This window comes from Oenanthe melanoleuca, chromosome 4 (genome assembly GCF_029582105.1).
Source record: "Oenanthe melanoleuca isolate GR-GAL-2019-014 chromosome 4, OMel1.0, whole genome shotgun sequence".
Taxonomy (NCBI): Eukaryota; Metazoa; Chordata; class Aves; order Passeriformes; family Muscicapidae; genus Oenanthe; species Oenanthe melanoleuca.
Window position 1 is genome coordinate 12,500,604 of NC_079337.1, and position 15,456 is coordinate 12,516,059.

At 47.3% G+C, this 15,456-nt stretch overlaps 1 protein-coding gene across 4 annotated transcripts in view; it reads left to right on the forward strand.

The window, feature by feature from the left end:
- Nucleotides 1-385: 385 nt before the first annotated feature.
- NR3C2 (nuclear receptor subfamily 3 group C member 2) overlaps nt 386-15,456 on the forward strand; it is a 183,672-nt gene continuing 168,601 nt past the window's right edge. The window contains exons 1-2 of one of the 4 annotated variants that reach the window (XM_056490794.1): nt 386-503; nt 5,048-6,812. In XM_056490794.1, the coding sequence (XP_056346769.1) occupies nt 5,050-6,812 (1,763 nt within the window). In that variant the 5' untranslated portion in view covers nt 386-503; nt 5,048-5,049. The other 3 variants (XM_056490797.1, XM_056490795.1, XM_056490793.1) reach the window with 3 other exon arrangements.

The window sequence follows — 15,456 nt, forward strand, 5'->3', positions numbered from 1 at the left end:
GGCGCAGATGGGAGTTTTACCTGGAATGACATAAGTTTAATTTTATTTTTTTCGGGTTCGTTTTTTGATTTTTCTTTTTTTTTTTTTTTTTTTTTGGGAGGGTGTCTCTCTCCCTCCCTCTCCGCCCCCTTTTTCTCTTCCCCCCCCCACCCCCAAAATCCCCTTTCCTCCCGCACCGGTGCTGGATCCACCCCCCGTTCCCCTCCGCCGGCGGGCGAGGGTGTGACCCGCGGGAACACCCACCCACCTAGGCGTCCATGGTGGGAGCTGTCCGCCAGCCGAGCCGAGCCGAGCCGAGCCGCGGGCACCCCGCCGCCTGCCGCAGCTCCCTCCCGCCGCCCGGCCGCGCTCCCGGTGCTTCCTCCGCGTACTTTCTTTTTTTTTTTTTTTTTTTTTTTTTTTTTTTTTTACCCTGGGTGGCGGTGCGGGCTCCCGGATGGTTCGCTGCCAGTAGCCGGGGGCCGCGCCTCCTCCCCCCGCCGCGCCACCATGTCGTAGGGGAGGTGAGTGAGTGCAGCGCGGAGCCTTGCGCGGGGCGGGGGGCAGCGGGGCGGGTGTCCGGCACACCGGCCGGCGTATCCAGGTCACGGCTAGTCCCGTCCCCATCCGTGAAAACTTCGCGGGAAGGACACGTCCATTGCTCGCCAGCGCCCGCGGGGAAGCGCGGCGGCGGCTGCTCCTCCGCGGGTCGCGCCGCGGGCGCTGGGAGCCGCCGCCTCGGCCCGTGAGTGTGGGTCGATAGCTGGCAGAATGGGAAAACGAGAGGGGCACGTGACACCCCAAATCCTGGGGATGTCGGCGCTTTCGCCGTGACTCTGGAGCGGGACCCGCAGCAGCACACGCGGGGTCCCTGCGGGCGCGCACGGGCGGTTGCGGGAGAAGGTGCGCGGTGCCCGGCGGGCTCAGCCCCCCGCCCCGCTCCGGGGACACCGCTGTCACCCCGCGGGGCCGTGGGCGCACCTGGGGCCGGCAGCGGGGCTCTCCGGGGCCGCTGACCGGGGGCTGGGGGCGGTATTTAGGGAGCGAGTTGGGAGCGCATCGCCTCAAAGTTTGCTTGGCGGCTTTTTTCCCTTTCTTTTTTATTTTTTTTCGGCTTGTCTGGGAAAAGGGTATTCCTGCAGCTGGGACTCAGGGGGACAGTGGGGAATGGGAGGTGGCAGCAGCCCCGGGGCCAGGGGTCGTTCCGGCGGCTCCTCTGGCCGGGGGGAGGCAGCGGGCGGGGCGCCCGGCGGGATGCGCGGCTGCCGCGGAGCGGAGCCAGCCCGGCGGGGAGCGGAGGACGAGTCCTTGAACCCTCCTGCGCTCCGCCGCCGTCGCTCCTCAGCTCCTTCTTTTTTTTTTTTTTTTTTTTTTTCCTTTTCTTTTTATTTCCTACATTTTTCTCCTTTCTTTTCCACCTCCACCTAATTATCATCATTTAAAAACATTTCCCCGGTTAAATCGCCGCCGCATCGGCACGGTGCGCATTCATGCGCCGCTGACAGGCGGAAACCCCGGGCCGGCGGAGCGGGAGGCGATGCCCGGCGCGGGCAGCGGGCGGGGGCGGCCGCGCCCCTCACCTGTGCCGGGGGCCCGGGGCGGCCGCGGGGAGCCCGGGCGGGCGGGCGGAGCGCGGGGGCCGCGCGGTCCCTGCGGCTTTAAGGAGATGCGTTTCCCCGGCTGTGTCGCAGCAACTTTGTATCAGTCATGTCGCCCGGCGGGTGAGTGACGGCGCGCCGCGGCCAATGGCGCTCCCGCCTGGGCCCGGCCGCGCCGCGCTCCGCGCCGCGCCCGCCAATCGCGCCGGGCGGCGGGCGGGACGTAAACTTGAACTTTATGTGGGCATGTGACATGTTTTTAAAGGACTTGGCACCTTTTCCCGTCCCCTCCCGGGTGCCGCTCCGTGTCACCGGGCGGCGCGGCGCGCCTCGGGCGGGCGGGCAGGCGGGGGAGGCGGGGGAGCCGCGCCGCCCGCCCTGCGCTCCGCTCCGCGCCCGGGGGTCGGGGCGCGCCCGCCGCAACAGGTACCGGGGCCGGGCCGGGGCACCGCTCCGCTCCCCGGTGTGCCGGGAGCCGCGGGGCCGGAGCCTCGCCGCCGTCGGGGGCGGGGAGCGGCGTTTGCACGGGGGAAAAGCGCTTTTCTGCATCGCGCGGGCTCGGCCGGGAGCGGGGTCGGGCTGCGGGATCCCCCCTGCCTCCCCCGCGCACTCCTGGCAGGCAGGCAGGGAAGGGAAGGAGCGAGCTTCCGGGCACTGCCGGGCTCCCCCACGCGTGACAGCGCGGGCTGCACCTGCGGGAGAGCGGGCTGGCGGGGGGGCAGAGCGTGGCTGCTCCCTGGGAGCTGCGGTGATGCTCCTGGAGCCGTGTAAATAGGGAAATCGGCGCTGCCTGCGTGGGTGTGAGCGCTGGGGACGGGGGCACCCGCGCCGCGCTCCGCTCGGGGCCGTGGGCGGCCGTGCCGCTCCGGTACCCTGGGGAAAGGGGGAAAAACCCAGCCCGGCGTGAAACTCAGGTCCGCTGGGCAGTCTGGTGTCAGCGAGGTGGCTGGCAGACAGTGAAACTTCAAGGAAATTTCATTTACAAACACGTAGAATTAAGAAGTGGGCGGCCGCTTGAGCCACCGTTTATTTTATTTTTTTTTTTGTGTGAAACTGGGCTTACTTCAGGTTTTCCCGTATCTAGGTGACCTTTTGGTTGCAGGGATACCAGGTACCATTTAATTTTTTATTTGGCTGTTGCTGCGAGACTGTTTTCATGCCTGATTGATCGGAGGTTGTGCTGCGGAGGGCTGTGTTTGTTGATATGTTTGGGGTGAAATAGACAGCTCAGTGTCTCGGGAGCTCTTCCGAGAGGGAGTCTGGATAAGCTGCTGTGCTCGCAGTGTGTCCTGCTTTGTAAAGTGTCACATAGAGATGATCTTGGTTCCGATATGTGACTCTGAGCTTTAGTTGTGGCTGCCCGTGGATGGTTTAGCCCGCAGTCAGATTTGTTTGGCGAAAGTTAGTAAAAAGGCGTGTGTGTGCAGTAGGTGAAGTGTGGATTCCGTGGATAGATGTGCTAGTCAAGTTGTAATAAGTTCTGCCTAAAAGAACAAAACCAAACCCTAATGCTACCAGTAACCCCTGAGATGGTTAATTTGGTTCTGGTATCCCCCGAGGCACTTGGAGGTGACAGAAACCAGCACTCCCAAAAAATCCGTTTGCTGCTGCATTGTCCCTGATTTATATCTGTCATTTTAAACTGGACTTGTATCAGGCCACAAATAATCTCTGCTGCTTTTTGATCCTCTTGGCTATATTTACCAGCCTTTGCAAGTGCAGGATCAGGGCATTTTCTAATTTATTTTCCTTTGTGTGACCCAGATTTTTATTCACTGAAGTTTTAGAGTGTGCTCGCCTATTGATTATGTAGGAAGTTTGAATTTTACTGCTGTGGGAGAAGTCACTACAAAGCTCAAACACGGGTGTAATGTTAGGCCTGTAACAGAGATTTCTTGCTATGCAGTGGTTCTGCTGGTGTTTCTGAGAGTTAATTTTAACTTGCATCCTAATTTTAAGCCTTAACAAGTTTCCTGGTTTTCATAAATGCGGGTCACTCACAGCTGCAATTGATTTCTCTAGGAATTAGGCTTGCTCAGCACTTAAATCAGGGGTAGGTGATTATCTGGGAGTGACTTTATGTGGAATTAGGCACTTCTGTCTGAAAATTTTAGACTATAGGAATGTGATTTGATATACATGATGATGTGAGACACATAATTCTAGGTTCTAATAAAATTTGTGTTTGAGGGAAGTGTAGGCATTGGGCTATAGTTCCAACTAAGTAAGGGCAAAGAGGTATTCAAGTAATTCAGTTTAAGGTTTTTTTGTTTTGTTTTTATAATTTATCTCAAAATAGCATAGTTAGGTAGTGTTAAGTAAAGGGGTTGAACACTCAATTAAATATCGGAAAATGAATGCATTCTGAAAGGAAAAAATATTTGCATAGTATTGATATTGTAACTGTTGGCACTTGAGTTTCTGCAGTTCTAATGATACCATGAGCCAAATCCTTAAAAAATTAAAAATTGTTGTTACTTGTATGTGGTTTTCAGGTTATTGGAGATTAGGTCATGCATTTTGCTCCTTACCTCGCGAAAGCAGCATGTGGGATGGCAGGGATTTTTTTAGGATCCATTTTAGAGCTGGGCTTACTTTTCTTTATGTATTTCTCTTGCTGGCTGCCATGGAGGTTTGCAGAGTTGTCAGAGTTATGGATCTGTTTAATAGCCGTGCATTCCCAGCTAGTCTGATCCCATTCCTCTGTGGCAGAAATGTTTCCTACTGATCTTCTGCCCTACTTCTCTTCCCATGCCTTCATGTCTCCTTGGGAGGTTGTCCAAGAAGTTTGTATAGCTGGGAAGAGGCGAGTCAGCTCCCAGCCCCTCAGAACCACTGGTTCCTTCTAAAGCATCCTGTGTTACACTGGATGGTGAGGATGATGAGGGGAAACCCCCTTAAAGCAGCAATCTCCCTTGCTTTGTTGTCCCTGTAACATGGCAGTGGACGGTTCTTGGAGGAGCAGAGCTGGAATGAGCAACTTCCACAGGGATTGCCTCCTGCCTGCCATCAGCATGTCCTTTCTGGATCCTTCCAGGACCTCTCTGGATCCTCTCCTTCCTTACTCCTCCTTTCTATTTTTCCGTGAGGGACAGCCCCTGGTACAGCTGGCACTGGCCATGGGGCTGTGGCCAGCGAGGGTGGGCGGTTGTGCTGACATTGCCAAGCTTTTCCTTTTGGGGCAGAGCTGGGAGCAATAATTTGGGTGTTCCCTAACTGCTGAGCTGTTTTCTCCCTGAACCCGTAGGGCTGTCATATCCATGAGACCTTTTCCCTCAGTTTGATTGAAATTGGACAAATGGTTGAGAGATGATGGATGGGGCAGGGAAATGGGACTGGCAGGCAGAGAGAGAGAGGAGGATAGACGGAGAAAGCGGATACGCCTTGTTTCCTTAGGAAATTAGGAAATTTCCTTAGGAAGTCGCACTGTCCTGTCATTAATTTTACTTTTTTATATATGTCTTTGCTAGTTATGGAGACAAAAGGATACCACAGCTACCCAGAAGGCTTAGATATGGAGAGACGGTGGGGTCAAGTTTCTCAGTCTGTGGAGTATTCTTCCATAGGTGCTGGAGAGCAGGCTGATGACAGTAACTACATGGAGATTGTAAACGTAAGCTGCGCCGCCGGCACTTTCGCAAACAGCAGCGCTCAAGGAAACGGCAAAGAAAAACCTGAGCTACTCTCCTGCCTGCAGCAAGACAACAGCCAGCCTGGTCTTCTGCCCTCTGACATCAAAACCGAAACGGAGTCCAAGGAGCTGTCGGCGACGGTGGCCGAATCCATGGGTTTGTATATGGATTCCATACGAGACGCCGATTACCACTACGATCAGCAGAACCAGGGGAGCCCAGGGAAGATCTACCAGAATGTGGAGCAGCTGGTGAAGCTCTACAAGGAGAACGGCCATTGCTCCTCTCCGCTCCACAGCGCCAGCAGGCCCTTGAGGTCCTTGATGTCGGACTCCGGGAGCACCGTGAACGGCGGCGCCATGCACGCTGTTGTCAAAAGCCCTCTCATGTGTCAAGAGAAAAGCCCCTCGGGCTGCAGCCCCCAGAACATGGCCTCCTCTGTGTGCAGCCCCGCGGGAGTCAACTCCGTGTCCTCGACCACCGCCAGCTTTGGGAGCTTTGCCATGCACAGCCCCCTGGGGCAGGGCACCCCTCTGTCGCGCTCGCCCAACGTGGAGAGCCGGGGCTCCCTGCTGCACAGCCCCGCGCACGTCAGCAACGTCGGCTCGCCGCTTTCCAGCCCTATCAGTAGCATGAAGTCGCCGATTTCCAGCCCTCCCAGCCACTGCAGCGTCAAATCTCCCGTCTCGAGTCCCAACAATATCACTATGCGGTCTTCTGTGTCCAGCCCCGCGAACCTGAACTCCAGGAGCTCCATTGCCAGCCCTTCCAATGCCAACAACAGGTCCACGCGTTCCAGTCCGGCGGTTAGCACTGTGGGATCGTCCATCTGCAGCCCCGGAAACAGCTCCATAGGCTTCCCGCCTTCCGGCACGCCAGTGGGGCCTAGCAGAAGCCAAGACACCGTTCCTAGTCCGGAAACAAAAGACAAGGGTGCTCAAGAACTCCCGTTTCCTAAGATGGAGGAAATGGAGAACGCCATCTCCAACAACAGCCAGATGAACCTTGTTCAGTTCATAAAGCCCGAGCCAGACGGGTCCTTCGGCAGCGCCTGCATCGGCGACAGCAGCAGCAAAATCAACTCCGATTCCCCCTTCTCAGTACCAGTGAAGCAAGAGTCGGCCAAGCATCCTTGTTCTGGTGCCTCCTTTAAAGGGAATCAAACAGTGAATCCTTTCCCATTCACAGATGGCTCGTATTTTTCTTTTATGGATGACAAAGACTATTACTCTCTTTCTGGGATTTTAGGACCACCTGTTTCTTCGTTTGATGGAAATTGCGAAGGTAGCGGTTTTCCAAACCCAGGCCTCCGCGTGGGGATTAAGCAGGAGCCTGATGATGGCAGCTATTACCAAGAGAACAGCATACCATCCTCTGCCATTGTGGGGGTAAATTCAGGTGGACAGTCATTTCACTACAGGATCGGTGCCCAGGGCACCATATCCCTGTCGCGGCCGGTTGCTCGAGAGCAGACATTTCAGCACTTGAGCTCCTTCCCTGCTGTCAGCACGCTTGTGGAGACCTGGAAGTCGCATTCAGAGTTGGCATCCAGAAGAAGTGATGGGTATCCAGTTCTAGAGTACATTCCAGAAAACGTGTCCAGGTGAGCTGGCAAATTACTTCTTTTTTTTTTTTTTTTTTTTTTTTTTTCCTCCTTTCTTCCCCTGCATTAAACAAACAAGGCGTGAATTAAAATGAGGAGCAGGGTGGTATTTCTCAGTCTGGTGCATAATTCTTTGTTTGAATTTCAGCTATTATTAGATTTGTTGCTATCTTGCCGTATTTTACTCTGCCTTTAATAAGAAGTGCTGGCTTTAATATTTAAGAAGAACATATTATATTCTGTTGTTATTAGGTTTGAAGGTATAGCTTTAGTATGTTTATGAGCTCTTACTACTACAAATGTTGTTTTTCCCATAATGAGAGCTTAGTAGAATTGCTCTCTTGTGTCCTATAATGGTTATTCTTTCTTAGCTAGTGCTTGAATGTGTGGTACCTCAGATGAAACATTGAGATGAGGATAAGAAAACAATAGTGTCAGGAATCTGTTTTTTGAAGAGGCATGGTTCTGTGTTTGCACTAGACTTTAACTGGTTAAGTTTGAAAAACTAAACGTTACAAGCCTGTGGCAACATATTATTTCTGTATTTTAACTGTAGGAACATTTGGTTTATATATATAGAAAAATGCCTCCAGAAGGAGGAGGGCTGTTAAAACTTGATGCATTTGAAAGGGAGAAATGGATAAACTGATCTCCTCACTTTTGGTGGGAGAGAAATGAGCAAGTGCCATCTGAATTTGGGTTTCCTGGCTGATCTATGGCAGCATGTCCTTCTTCAAGCAGGTGTCCTTGTATCTCGTGAGGGATGCCTTCTCTCCTAAACCATCTAGTTTCAGAGTCAATAGTACAAGCTCTGAAGTGCCTCTGACATTATGAGTGAGTTCAAATGGTTGCCCAGCATACCCAGGTACCCAGCAGGCTCACCAAAGCCTTGTGCCCAAGCTCAAATAGCCAGCAGCAGATTGGCATTTACCTTTCTCAGCTGGTTTTTTTCTTGCTCATCACGAGCTACGCAGCTGCCCTCGGTGAATGAAGCATCTGCCTTATTCTTGGAGTGGGGTGAGGAGGATGTGTGGTGTTTTCCATATTTGTATGATACTACAGATTTCTGAAAATAGTGTTGCAGTGAAAAACATAATATCTAAAATAATGGTGCTTTTCAGGAGAGAAATCAGCCTGTCAACCTGTAAGGAGAAAAAAAAAAAGACTTTACCTGTTTTCATTTTATTCTCGGTTCTGTCCAGCACTGCTGCAATCTCTCTATCATTTTGTAGGCCATACTTCACTTTTTATTTGGCCATTTCCAATATGGTCTCAAAAAGAAATGCACTTCTTAATATACTTAACCTGAAAGGGCTGTGACCTGTCATCATACTGAACTTTGCACGTAGCTGGATATTTGTTATCATCCAGTTGTGGCTTAAATGTACTTTCTTGGATTAAGGAAGACAGAGTCACTGGTTTCTAGTTATTTTATCTGATGAAATTTTCATAAATTGCATTATTTATATAGTGAGAAAAGTTCACCAGAAGAGTGATGGAGTGCCTGAATACAAAGACCAAATATTTTACTGCCTTTGTGGTTGAGCACTGTTGCTTGGACAGGTAGCTCCTGCCAGCTGTGAGAGCTCTTGTGTGACTGAGTGCTTGTGCTGAGTCAAGGCTGTCCTCCATTGCAAGCACAATAAACAAGGAAATAATTCAGGAAGGAGCATGGTTGCCATCAGTAGTTGTGTTTGGAGTGACAGTTTCTCATAAGGCTTTTAAAGGAGTCTTCTGATCTGACATTAGTCCATGGTAGCTCTGGATCAGTAAATGTAATCAGATTTGATGATGACATAGGCTGGGTGCACTTTCCTCTCCTTGTTCTCTAAGCTGGTATCTCTGTAGGATGTGCAGGTGAGTGTAGCTGCCACTTAGCAGGATTGAAATCCTGGAATGTTCTATGCTCAGAGCTGTTACGTGTGGAATTCTGTTCAGGTGATGGAGATCTGCAGTGTTGCAACACTCCAGGCATCCTGATCTGTACTCCAGATTAGGACATGCCATCATTTCTAATCTCAGAACTCAACCTTATTATTTAACTAAATGTTGCTCTTAATCTGGCTGGAGATGGCTCTGTGCCAACAGTGCAGCCAGGGACTTGTGCAAAGCCCTTAAAATTTTCAAGGTGTAGAGATCGTTTTTGCAGTGCAGATTTGAGTGAAGAGGTGCCTGATGAGATACTTGTCTGCTGGTGAGACAAGTCATGAAGACTCCACATAAGATGTCACACATGTTAAAAGCTCAGCCTTGCTATTGAACCTCAGGCTGATCTTTATTTTTCTCTTCATTTCTGTGCTGTCTTGCAGCTAGAACAGAGGAAATCATGCTCAAATTAGTTGTTCCTCTGAGGTGTTGTAATATAACACACATAGCTTAAAACCATGCCAGACCCAACATCCCAAGGTTGGTTTCAGCTTTTTCATATCCATGTGGTATGGAGATTGCAAAATACTTCTTCCTTCAGAAGAGCAGCAGCTTCACACCTCTGTCCTCTACATCTAAACCAGATCCTTGCTATTTCCAGTCAGGTTTTTTTCCTGATGTGTCAATCATATCAGGCATCACACATTTTGTGGACTCTATAGCATGTGATTATCCCTTCGAAGTTTGCAATATTTTAAAGTTTCTGGTACTCTAAGTCTTGGTCTTTTTTTCAGGGGTACTTAACTTGCAATATAAATGGCTACAATCAAAGAGTAAGGTTAAGGGGAAAAAAAAAGCTACATGGTTCTCTGAAGCCAGTAGATGACCAGCATGGAATATGTTTTGTTTTAGCAGCATTATTTTCTGAACCCGGATGTCATACCCTTTCTGAACTGCCTCAGACTTGCGGCTTACATGCCGAAAAGGAGTGGGTGGCCAAAAGAAGATGACTTTGACTTTTCATACTGATAATGACTGTTTAGAATATTGCTGTAAATTTTTTTTTTTTTTTTCATGTTAAGAGTGTCCTCTTTTTGAAATCAGTTACATTTGGTGGTAGTGCCTAATAACCATAGTTGAGGTATTTAAAATGCCTTGCTACCTTGTTGACCGTGCCAATCACCTACTGCCACTAGGACATTTATCTTTTTCCCCTTCAGTTACTTTTATTAGATGTGCACAGTTATGGTTCTTTTCAAGTTACTTGGTAATAACTTTTTCTGTAACATTGCAACTTGTGGTATTTGGGGAATGAGACCCTCTTAACCAAAATCAAATTCCCGTATTCTCTTTTAAATATTTTTCTTCTGCTGATATGCATGCAGAACATGTCTTTGTTTTTGAAAAATTTTACATTTGTAATTTTTAATAAAGGGTGAATCATACTTGTCTGGCTGTGCGTATAGATTCCTCCCTTCACAAATGGCATTTCTAAGAAATACTGGTTTCTAAATGAAATAATAACTAAGTGGGCTTGAAAAAGAATGTATGTGCAATTGTGTGATGTCATTGATGAGAACCTACACAAATCCAGATAAGATTTCACTTTAAGATGATCAATGCTCATCTTAATTGGGATTCTATCCTAAGCCCAGTTTTGTATTGTGCCAGTTGTGTGATTTTCAAAATGGGCCTATGGAAATGTCATGGTTGCTTAAAACAACAGTAAAAATTGAGGAGGATGACCTTTCTGCTGCATTAGCCTTACCTGAAGCTACTTTTGCAAATGTGCCTTCCCCCTCTAATTTCCATATTAACTCATGTATGTACAAACACATACTTGCTTTTTTCAGTGCTTGTGGTAGAAACAGAGGGCTGATACTCCTACTGTTGCTTCTTCCTGGCAGTTCCACGGGTGTAATCCAGTGTGGGAAGAATTCACAAAGTTTGATGTGCTGCTATTCAGAAAATTCAGTGGGTTTTGATATGAATTGCATATGTTTATCTGTAATTTTGTTTCAAGAAATTTTTGACCAGACATTGGTAGTGTTTTAGAGATGACTTATACCTCTCTCTTCCTGAGCCATTCACATGCGTCTGTATTTATTTCTTAGGTCCTGCTTTAAAAAGCCTCCCAAAAAACTCATCCCACCCAACCCAAAAGAAGAAAGCAACCCAACAACGTGATCTTGATTTACCTGTAGCCTTTACTGGCTTGAATTGATTCTGGTTAAAATCTGATTTCAGGCTATTGCAAGTATTTTTGTAAATAAACTTTTATGTTAAATATTATCTAGAATAGTCACTTATCAGAATTATACCTGCCAGAAAGATAAAGGTCTGGTAAATATTATTTTTAGAATTTATGAATGGCCTTGACCTCTGTTTGCTGACGGACTTTATGAGAAAAGGACTGTGCTGTTAAAATATTCTCCATGCTTGGCAGGACTGTATTCCCCTTTATCTTCCCAAAGATTTACTGTGCAAACCTTTTTCAGAAATTATTCTCTAATACCATGGACCATAGCTTCAAATCTATATTTTCCCTTTATTTCTATTTGAGAAGGTATACTTGTTTTTGTAGGCTCTTGTATAATTTGGTGTCTCTTTTTTTAATGCACCTTTGGGTATAGTCTTGACACAACCGAGACCTCTGCATATTCTTTATTTCTTGCAAAGAAATTTGAAGTCTGTATTAATATGTCAGCCCGGGAGGTTGAAATGTTCCCTTGGGCATACTAGCATGCATTGAACAGCCTTTTACTTTCTACAGCTTTCTTTGCTGTTATTTTGGTGAGGATGCTGGGTTTTTATATTGCTCTTTATTGAGAAGTTCAAAGTCTGTATAAAGCATTTTCTCTTAGAATGCGAATGCAAATAATGCCTTATTTTCCTCTTAAAATTATACATATCCATTGCCTCCTGTGCTGTGGCACAGAGAAGTCCACATTAATGGAAAATTGTGCTCCAGAGATGGATGGATCTTCCCCATCTGGGGAAGTAAGAGCTCTGTTGTCAAGCTGGGTGCTGGGATCTAGGGCTTGGTTGTTTCTTTGTGCAGGGGTAAATAAAGTTGTGTATTTCCAAAACATTCCAATTGCTGCTGGATACCATTAGACTTTGTGGAGCTTGGCTGTTGGAAATCAGTTTAATTCTGATAGTAGCTAATAGTTGTTGCCTAGTTTTATGTATAACTTTAGGTGATTTGGAATCTCACTATGATAATCTTGTTTTGATGGCTTTCTGAAAAACAGGAAGGTGGGGTCACCTTCAACACACAGATTTTAACAGCAGAAGAAATTTTCATTATGTGTTTTCCGACAGTGTGGCTCAGTCTGTTTTCATGAGGACTGGAAGACAGAGAAGGATGTACTGTATAAAAAATGTTCCTGTTTTATGAGATGTGTGTTGCAGCAAGGCAAGCATGCACAGGGATTGCTGCAGCACATTCAGAGCTCGTGCAGTACTCGTGTTGTCTGCAGAGGGAGTAAATTGTTAAGTTGTGGTTCAATAACCTGGCCTTACTCAACCAGCACTTAACATTAATGGAGCTACAACCTGCTGTGGAGTGCTCTGCCTGGCTGAATCAGATTGCCAGGTGCTTTATTGGTGCTTTGCTGATCCCAGGCTGGAGCAGTGGCTGCTGTTGGGTGTCACCTGTAGCTCAGCAATGTATTATTTGCAGTGGTGAAAATACTCTGTGGGGCCATGCCTTGTCTGCTCTGATTTTGGTTTTGCTCTTTGACTGGGCTTGGTATATGGGAGAACCAGGTTGGGTTCCTGATCCGTTCACTCTAAAGCTCTAAGGAACCATGAGGACTGTGAAACTTGGTGAGCAGTATGATGTGATGTGGACATGAGAACAAGTTGAAGGGATGGAAAGGGAATGGAGCCTGTGAAATATCCCAAGTGCACCTTTCTACTGAAAGACAATGAGCCATAATCCCAACGCTGGTATTTTCAGGATATAGTTTTAAAAAGCATTTTCTCTTTTTCAGTGTATTGACTGTTTTATATTTCAGTATATATTGCCTCTTTGAACAGAATTGTAGGAGATGGAGTTAATAATGGACTTGTTTTGACCAAAACTTCTTGGAGAACAATGGAGTGCTGTGATTTGAGATTTAAGATCTCAGAGGTCAGAAAATACCACAGTTAAAGATGAATATAGAACCGTAACTTGTTCTCTGGCAAACGTGTCTTAAAATATGGCTGTCTAAGAGTGATAAAAATGGTCCAACGAGGAAACTAAAAAGAGTGTGTGAAAAACAGGTATTAAATCCATCTAAGTTTAGTACTTTTATCAGTTTTCACATGCAGCTGGTTGCTACACAGTGCCTGGTGCTCAGCATATGAATTACTTCAGTGGCAGTCTCCTCTGAGTGAGAGATCTGCGGAGGGGAAGGAAAAAGCAGCAGGATTTCAGTATTTCCATTGGTGCAGTGGGCCAGGTCCTTGCAGTGTTACTGGGCATGTCTGAGTGCACCCTAAATAGAGCATGGCATGACCTGAGTGCTGCTGCCCTGCTTGTGTCACCTGCAGCACAAGGTCACTGTCCAGTGGTCCCTCTGACAGCATCCATGTCTTTCCCTTCAGGGACCCTGGGATTTTACAAAAACCTTTGAGGGTTTTGCTTTCAGGGCAAAACCTTCAAATAAATGGTCTCTTTAAATGGGAGGCTCTGTGACCTTGTTTGGGGTTGTGTTATTTTGTTTTTGTTGTTTTTATTTTGTTTTGCAGTGTGGTTTATTAATGTGGTTTATCAGAGCTTAACGGTGTGTTTTCTGAAAGGAAGTGATCTGGGGGGTTCTCTTTCTCTATTTTGCTGAAATTGGTGCTGAAAGATTTAAAGCACAAAAAACAACCCTCCCCCCATCCCACCCCAGACTCACAACACAACAAAAAAAGTGCAGGAAACCAAATCCATGCTGTTCATTCTGGATTCTTAAAAGTATAAGTAACAGTGGTTGTATCAATTCAGTATGTGAATAAGTATTTTTGCAAGATGCCATTTCTTTACAGATTTATGTTATAGCAGAAGTTCCCACACTGCTGGTAGATCACAAAATAACTTGAATTTCACTTCTTTATCTTAAACAGTGAATTGAGCACCTGAAATTACATTAGAGTTTGTTGTTAGCCGGTTGCTAAATTAAATTTCTCCAAATCTGCAATCTCTAAGCTGTGTATTGGCTTCATGAACAAACTGATGGCTTAAATTTCATATTTGGGGGCAGGGTTTGATATGTAATGTTATTTTTTGTAAAGAAAAAAAGAAGTAAATTTGGATTAGAACCTCTGAGGAGAAACAGAATCCAGTATTTGTGGATAATATGTGAAATGGCTTATAGAAATTTCTACTCTCCTCTAAGATGCACGGGTATGCTGCTGATTGTGGTTAGTGATAATAATAGATCAAAGAGTTACAGCCCTGAGGTTAAAAAGCAAATTTCAGACTAATTGCTGAGTCTTTCTGACAATTTTTATATCACTTTACTCGTTTCCATCCCCTCTCCTAAACAGTACTTTCTACTTGCATCTGGAGGTGAAATAACTTTTTTGAATGAGCTTTCAGGCTAAAATTTGTGCTGAGTATATGAGTCTTTTCTATTGTACTTTTCATTCCATGTCTGCTTTTGAGAGGTGTTGCCCCAAGTTTCTAAAAGTGGCATCTTTATAAACCATAGCAATTAGGTATTTGGGAAAAAAGAACAAGCAAAAAAGAAATTAAAAACCCCATACCATCTTTAATAATGCTTTCTGAATCTTCTGGATTTGTGAGAATATCTTACTTCCTTGTTTTCGTGTGCGTGTGACCCTTTTGGGTGCATAATCAGCCTTAAGTCTGCAAAACAAAGAAGTACTTTAGGGGTTCATTTTGAGCAGTGTGATCTATCAGTGGTCTGAGAACTTTGAATCAGAATGGGGAATTAAATAGTTTGTCCTGACCAAGGTTTTGCCTCTCCCAGCTGCCGAGAGCTGTAGAAAACGCTGAGAAATGCTTGCCAGCATTTTTGGCAGAGCTTTTCTGAGTCCTGTGGCGGTGGCGCGGCATCCCTGCGGCTTGCGCAAGGCGCCGTGTCCGTGTGTCCGTGTGTCTGTGCGTCCTGGCAGTGTCACCGCCGTGTCCTCGCGCTCCCCAGCCCTTGGGAAACGTGCTTTCACAACCGGCCAGCCCCGGTTTGCTCTGGCAGCGTCTCACCCTGGGAAATCAATTGTGTTTGTGTCTTTAGCTCTGCCCTGGTGCTGGCGAGGGGACTCTGCTCGCTGCTATGGAGTGGGTTGGCTTGGGAAGAGACATCAGGTCGTCAAGTTCCAACCCCGCTGCCACCTCCAGCTAGACCAGGCTGAGCAGAGCCTGGCTTTGAACACTTCCAGGGATGGGGCATCCACAGCTGCTCTGGACAACCAGTGCCAGTGCCTCACCACCCTTCAGAGCAGAGAATATTTTCCTAATCCATAATCTAAATTACCTTCCTTCAGTTACAGCCGTTACCTCTTGTCCTATTGCCGTGTGCCCTTGTAAAAGTCCCTCTCCAGCCTTTTGCAGGTGATTCATATTCCAACACCGCCTCTTGTCTGACAGGAGCAGTGCTGGAGGTGGGATGTGGTCTCCCAGTCGAGTTTCATCAAGGTCACTGCCCTCAGACTAGGAGCAGGAAAGGGATTGCTTCTGGAAGTGCCTTAAGGTTGGGGCAGCACGACAGAAACCTTTCTTTTCCCTTGAGCTTCTCCAAAAGGTCGGAGATCTCACTTTTAGCATTGCTGAAGACTTGTC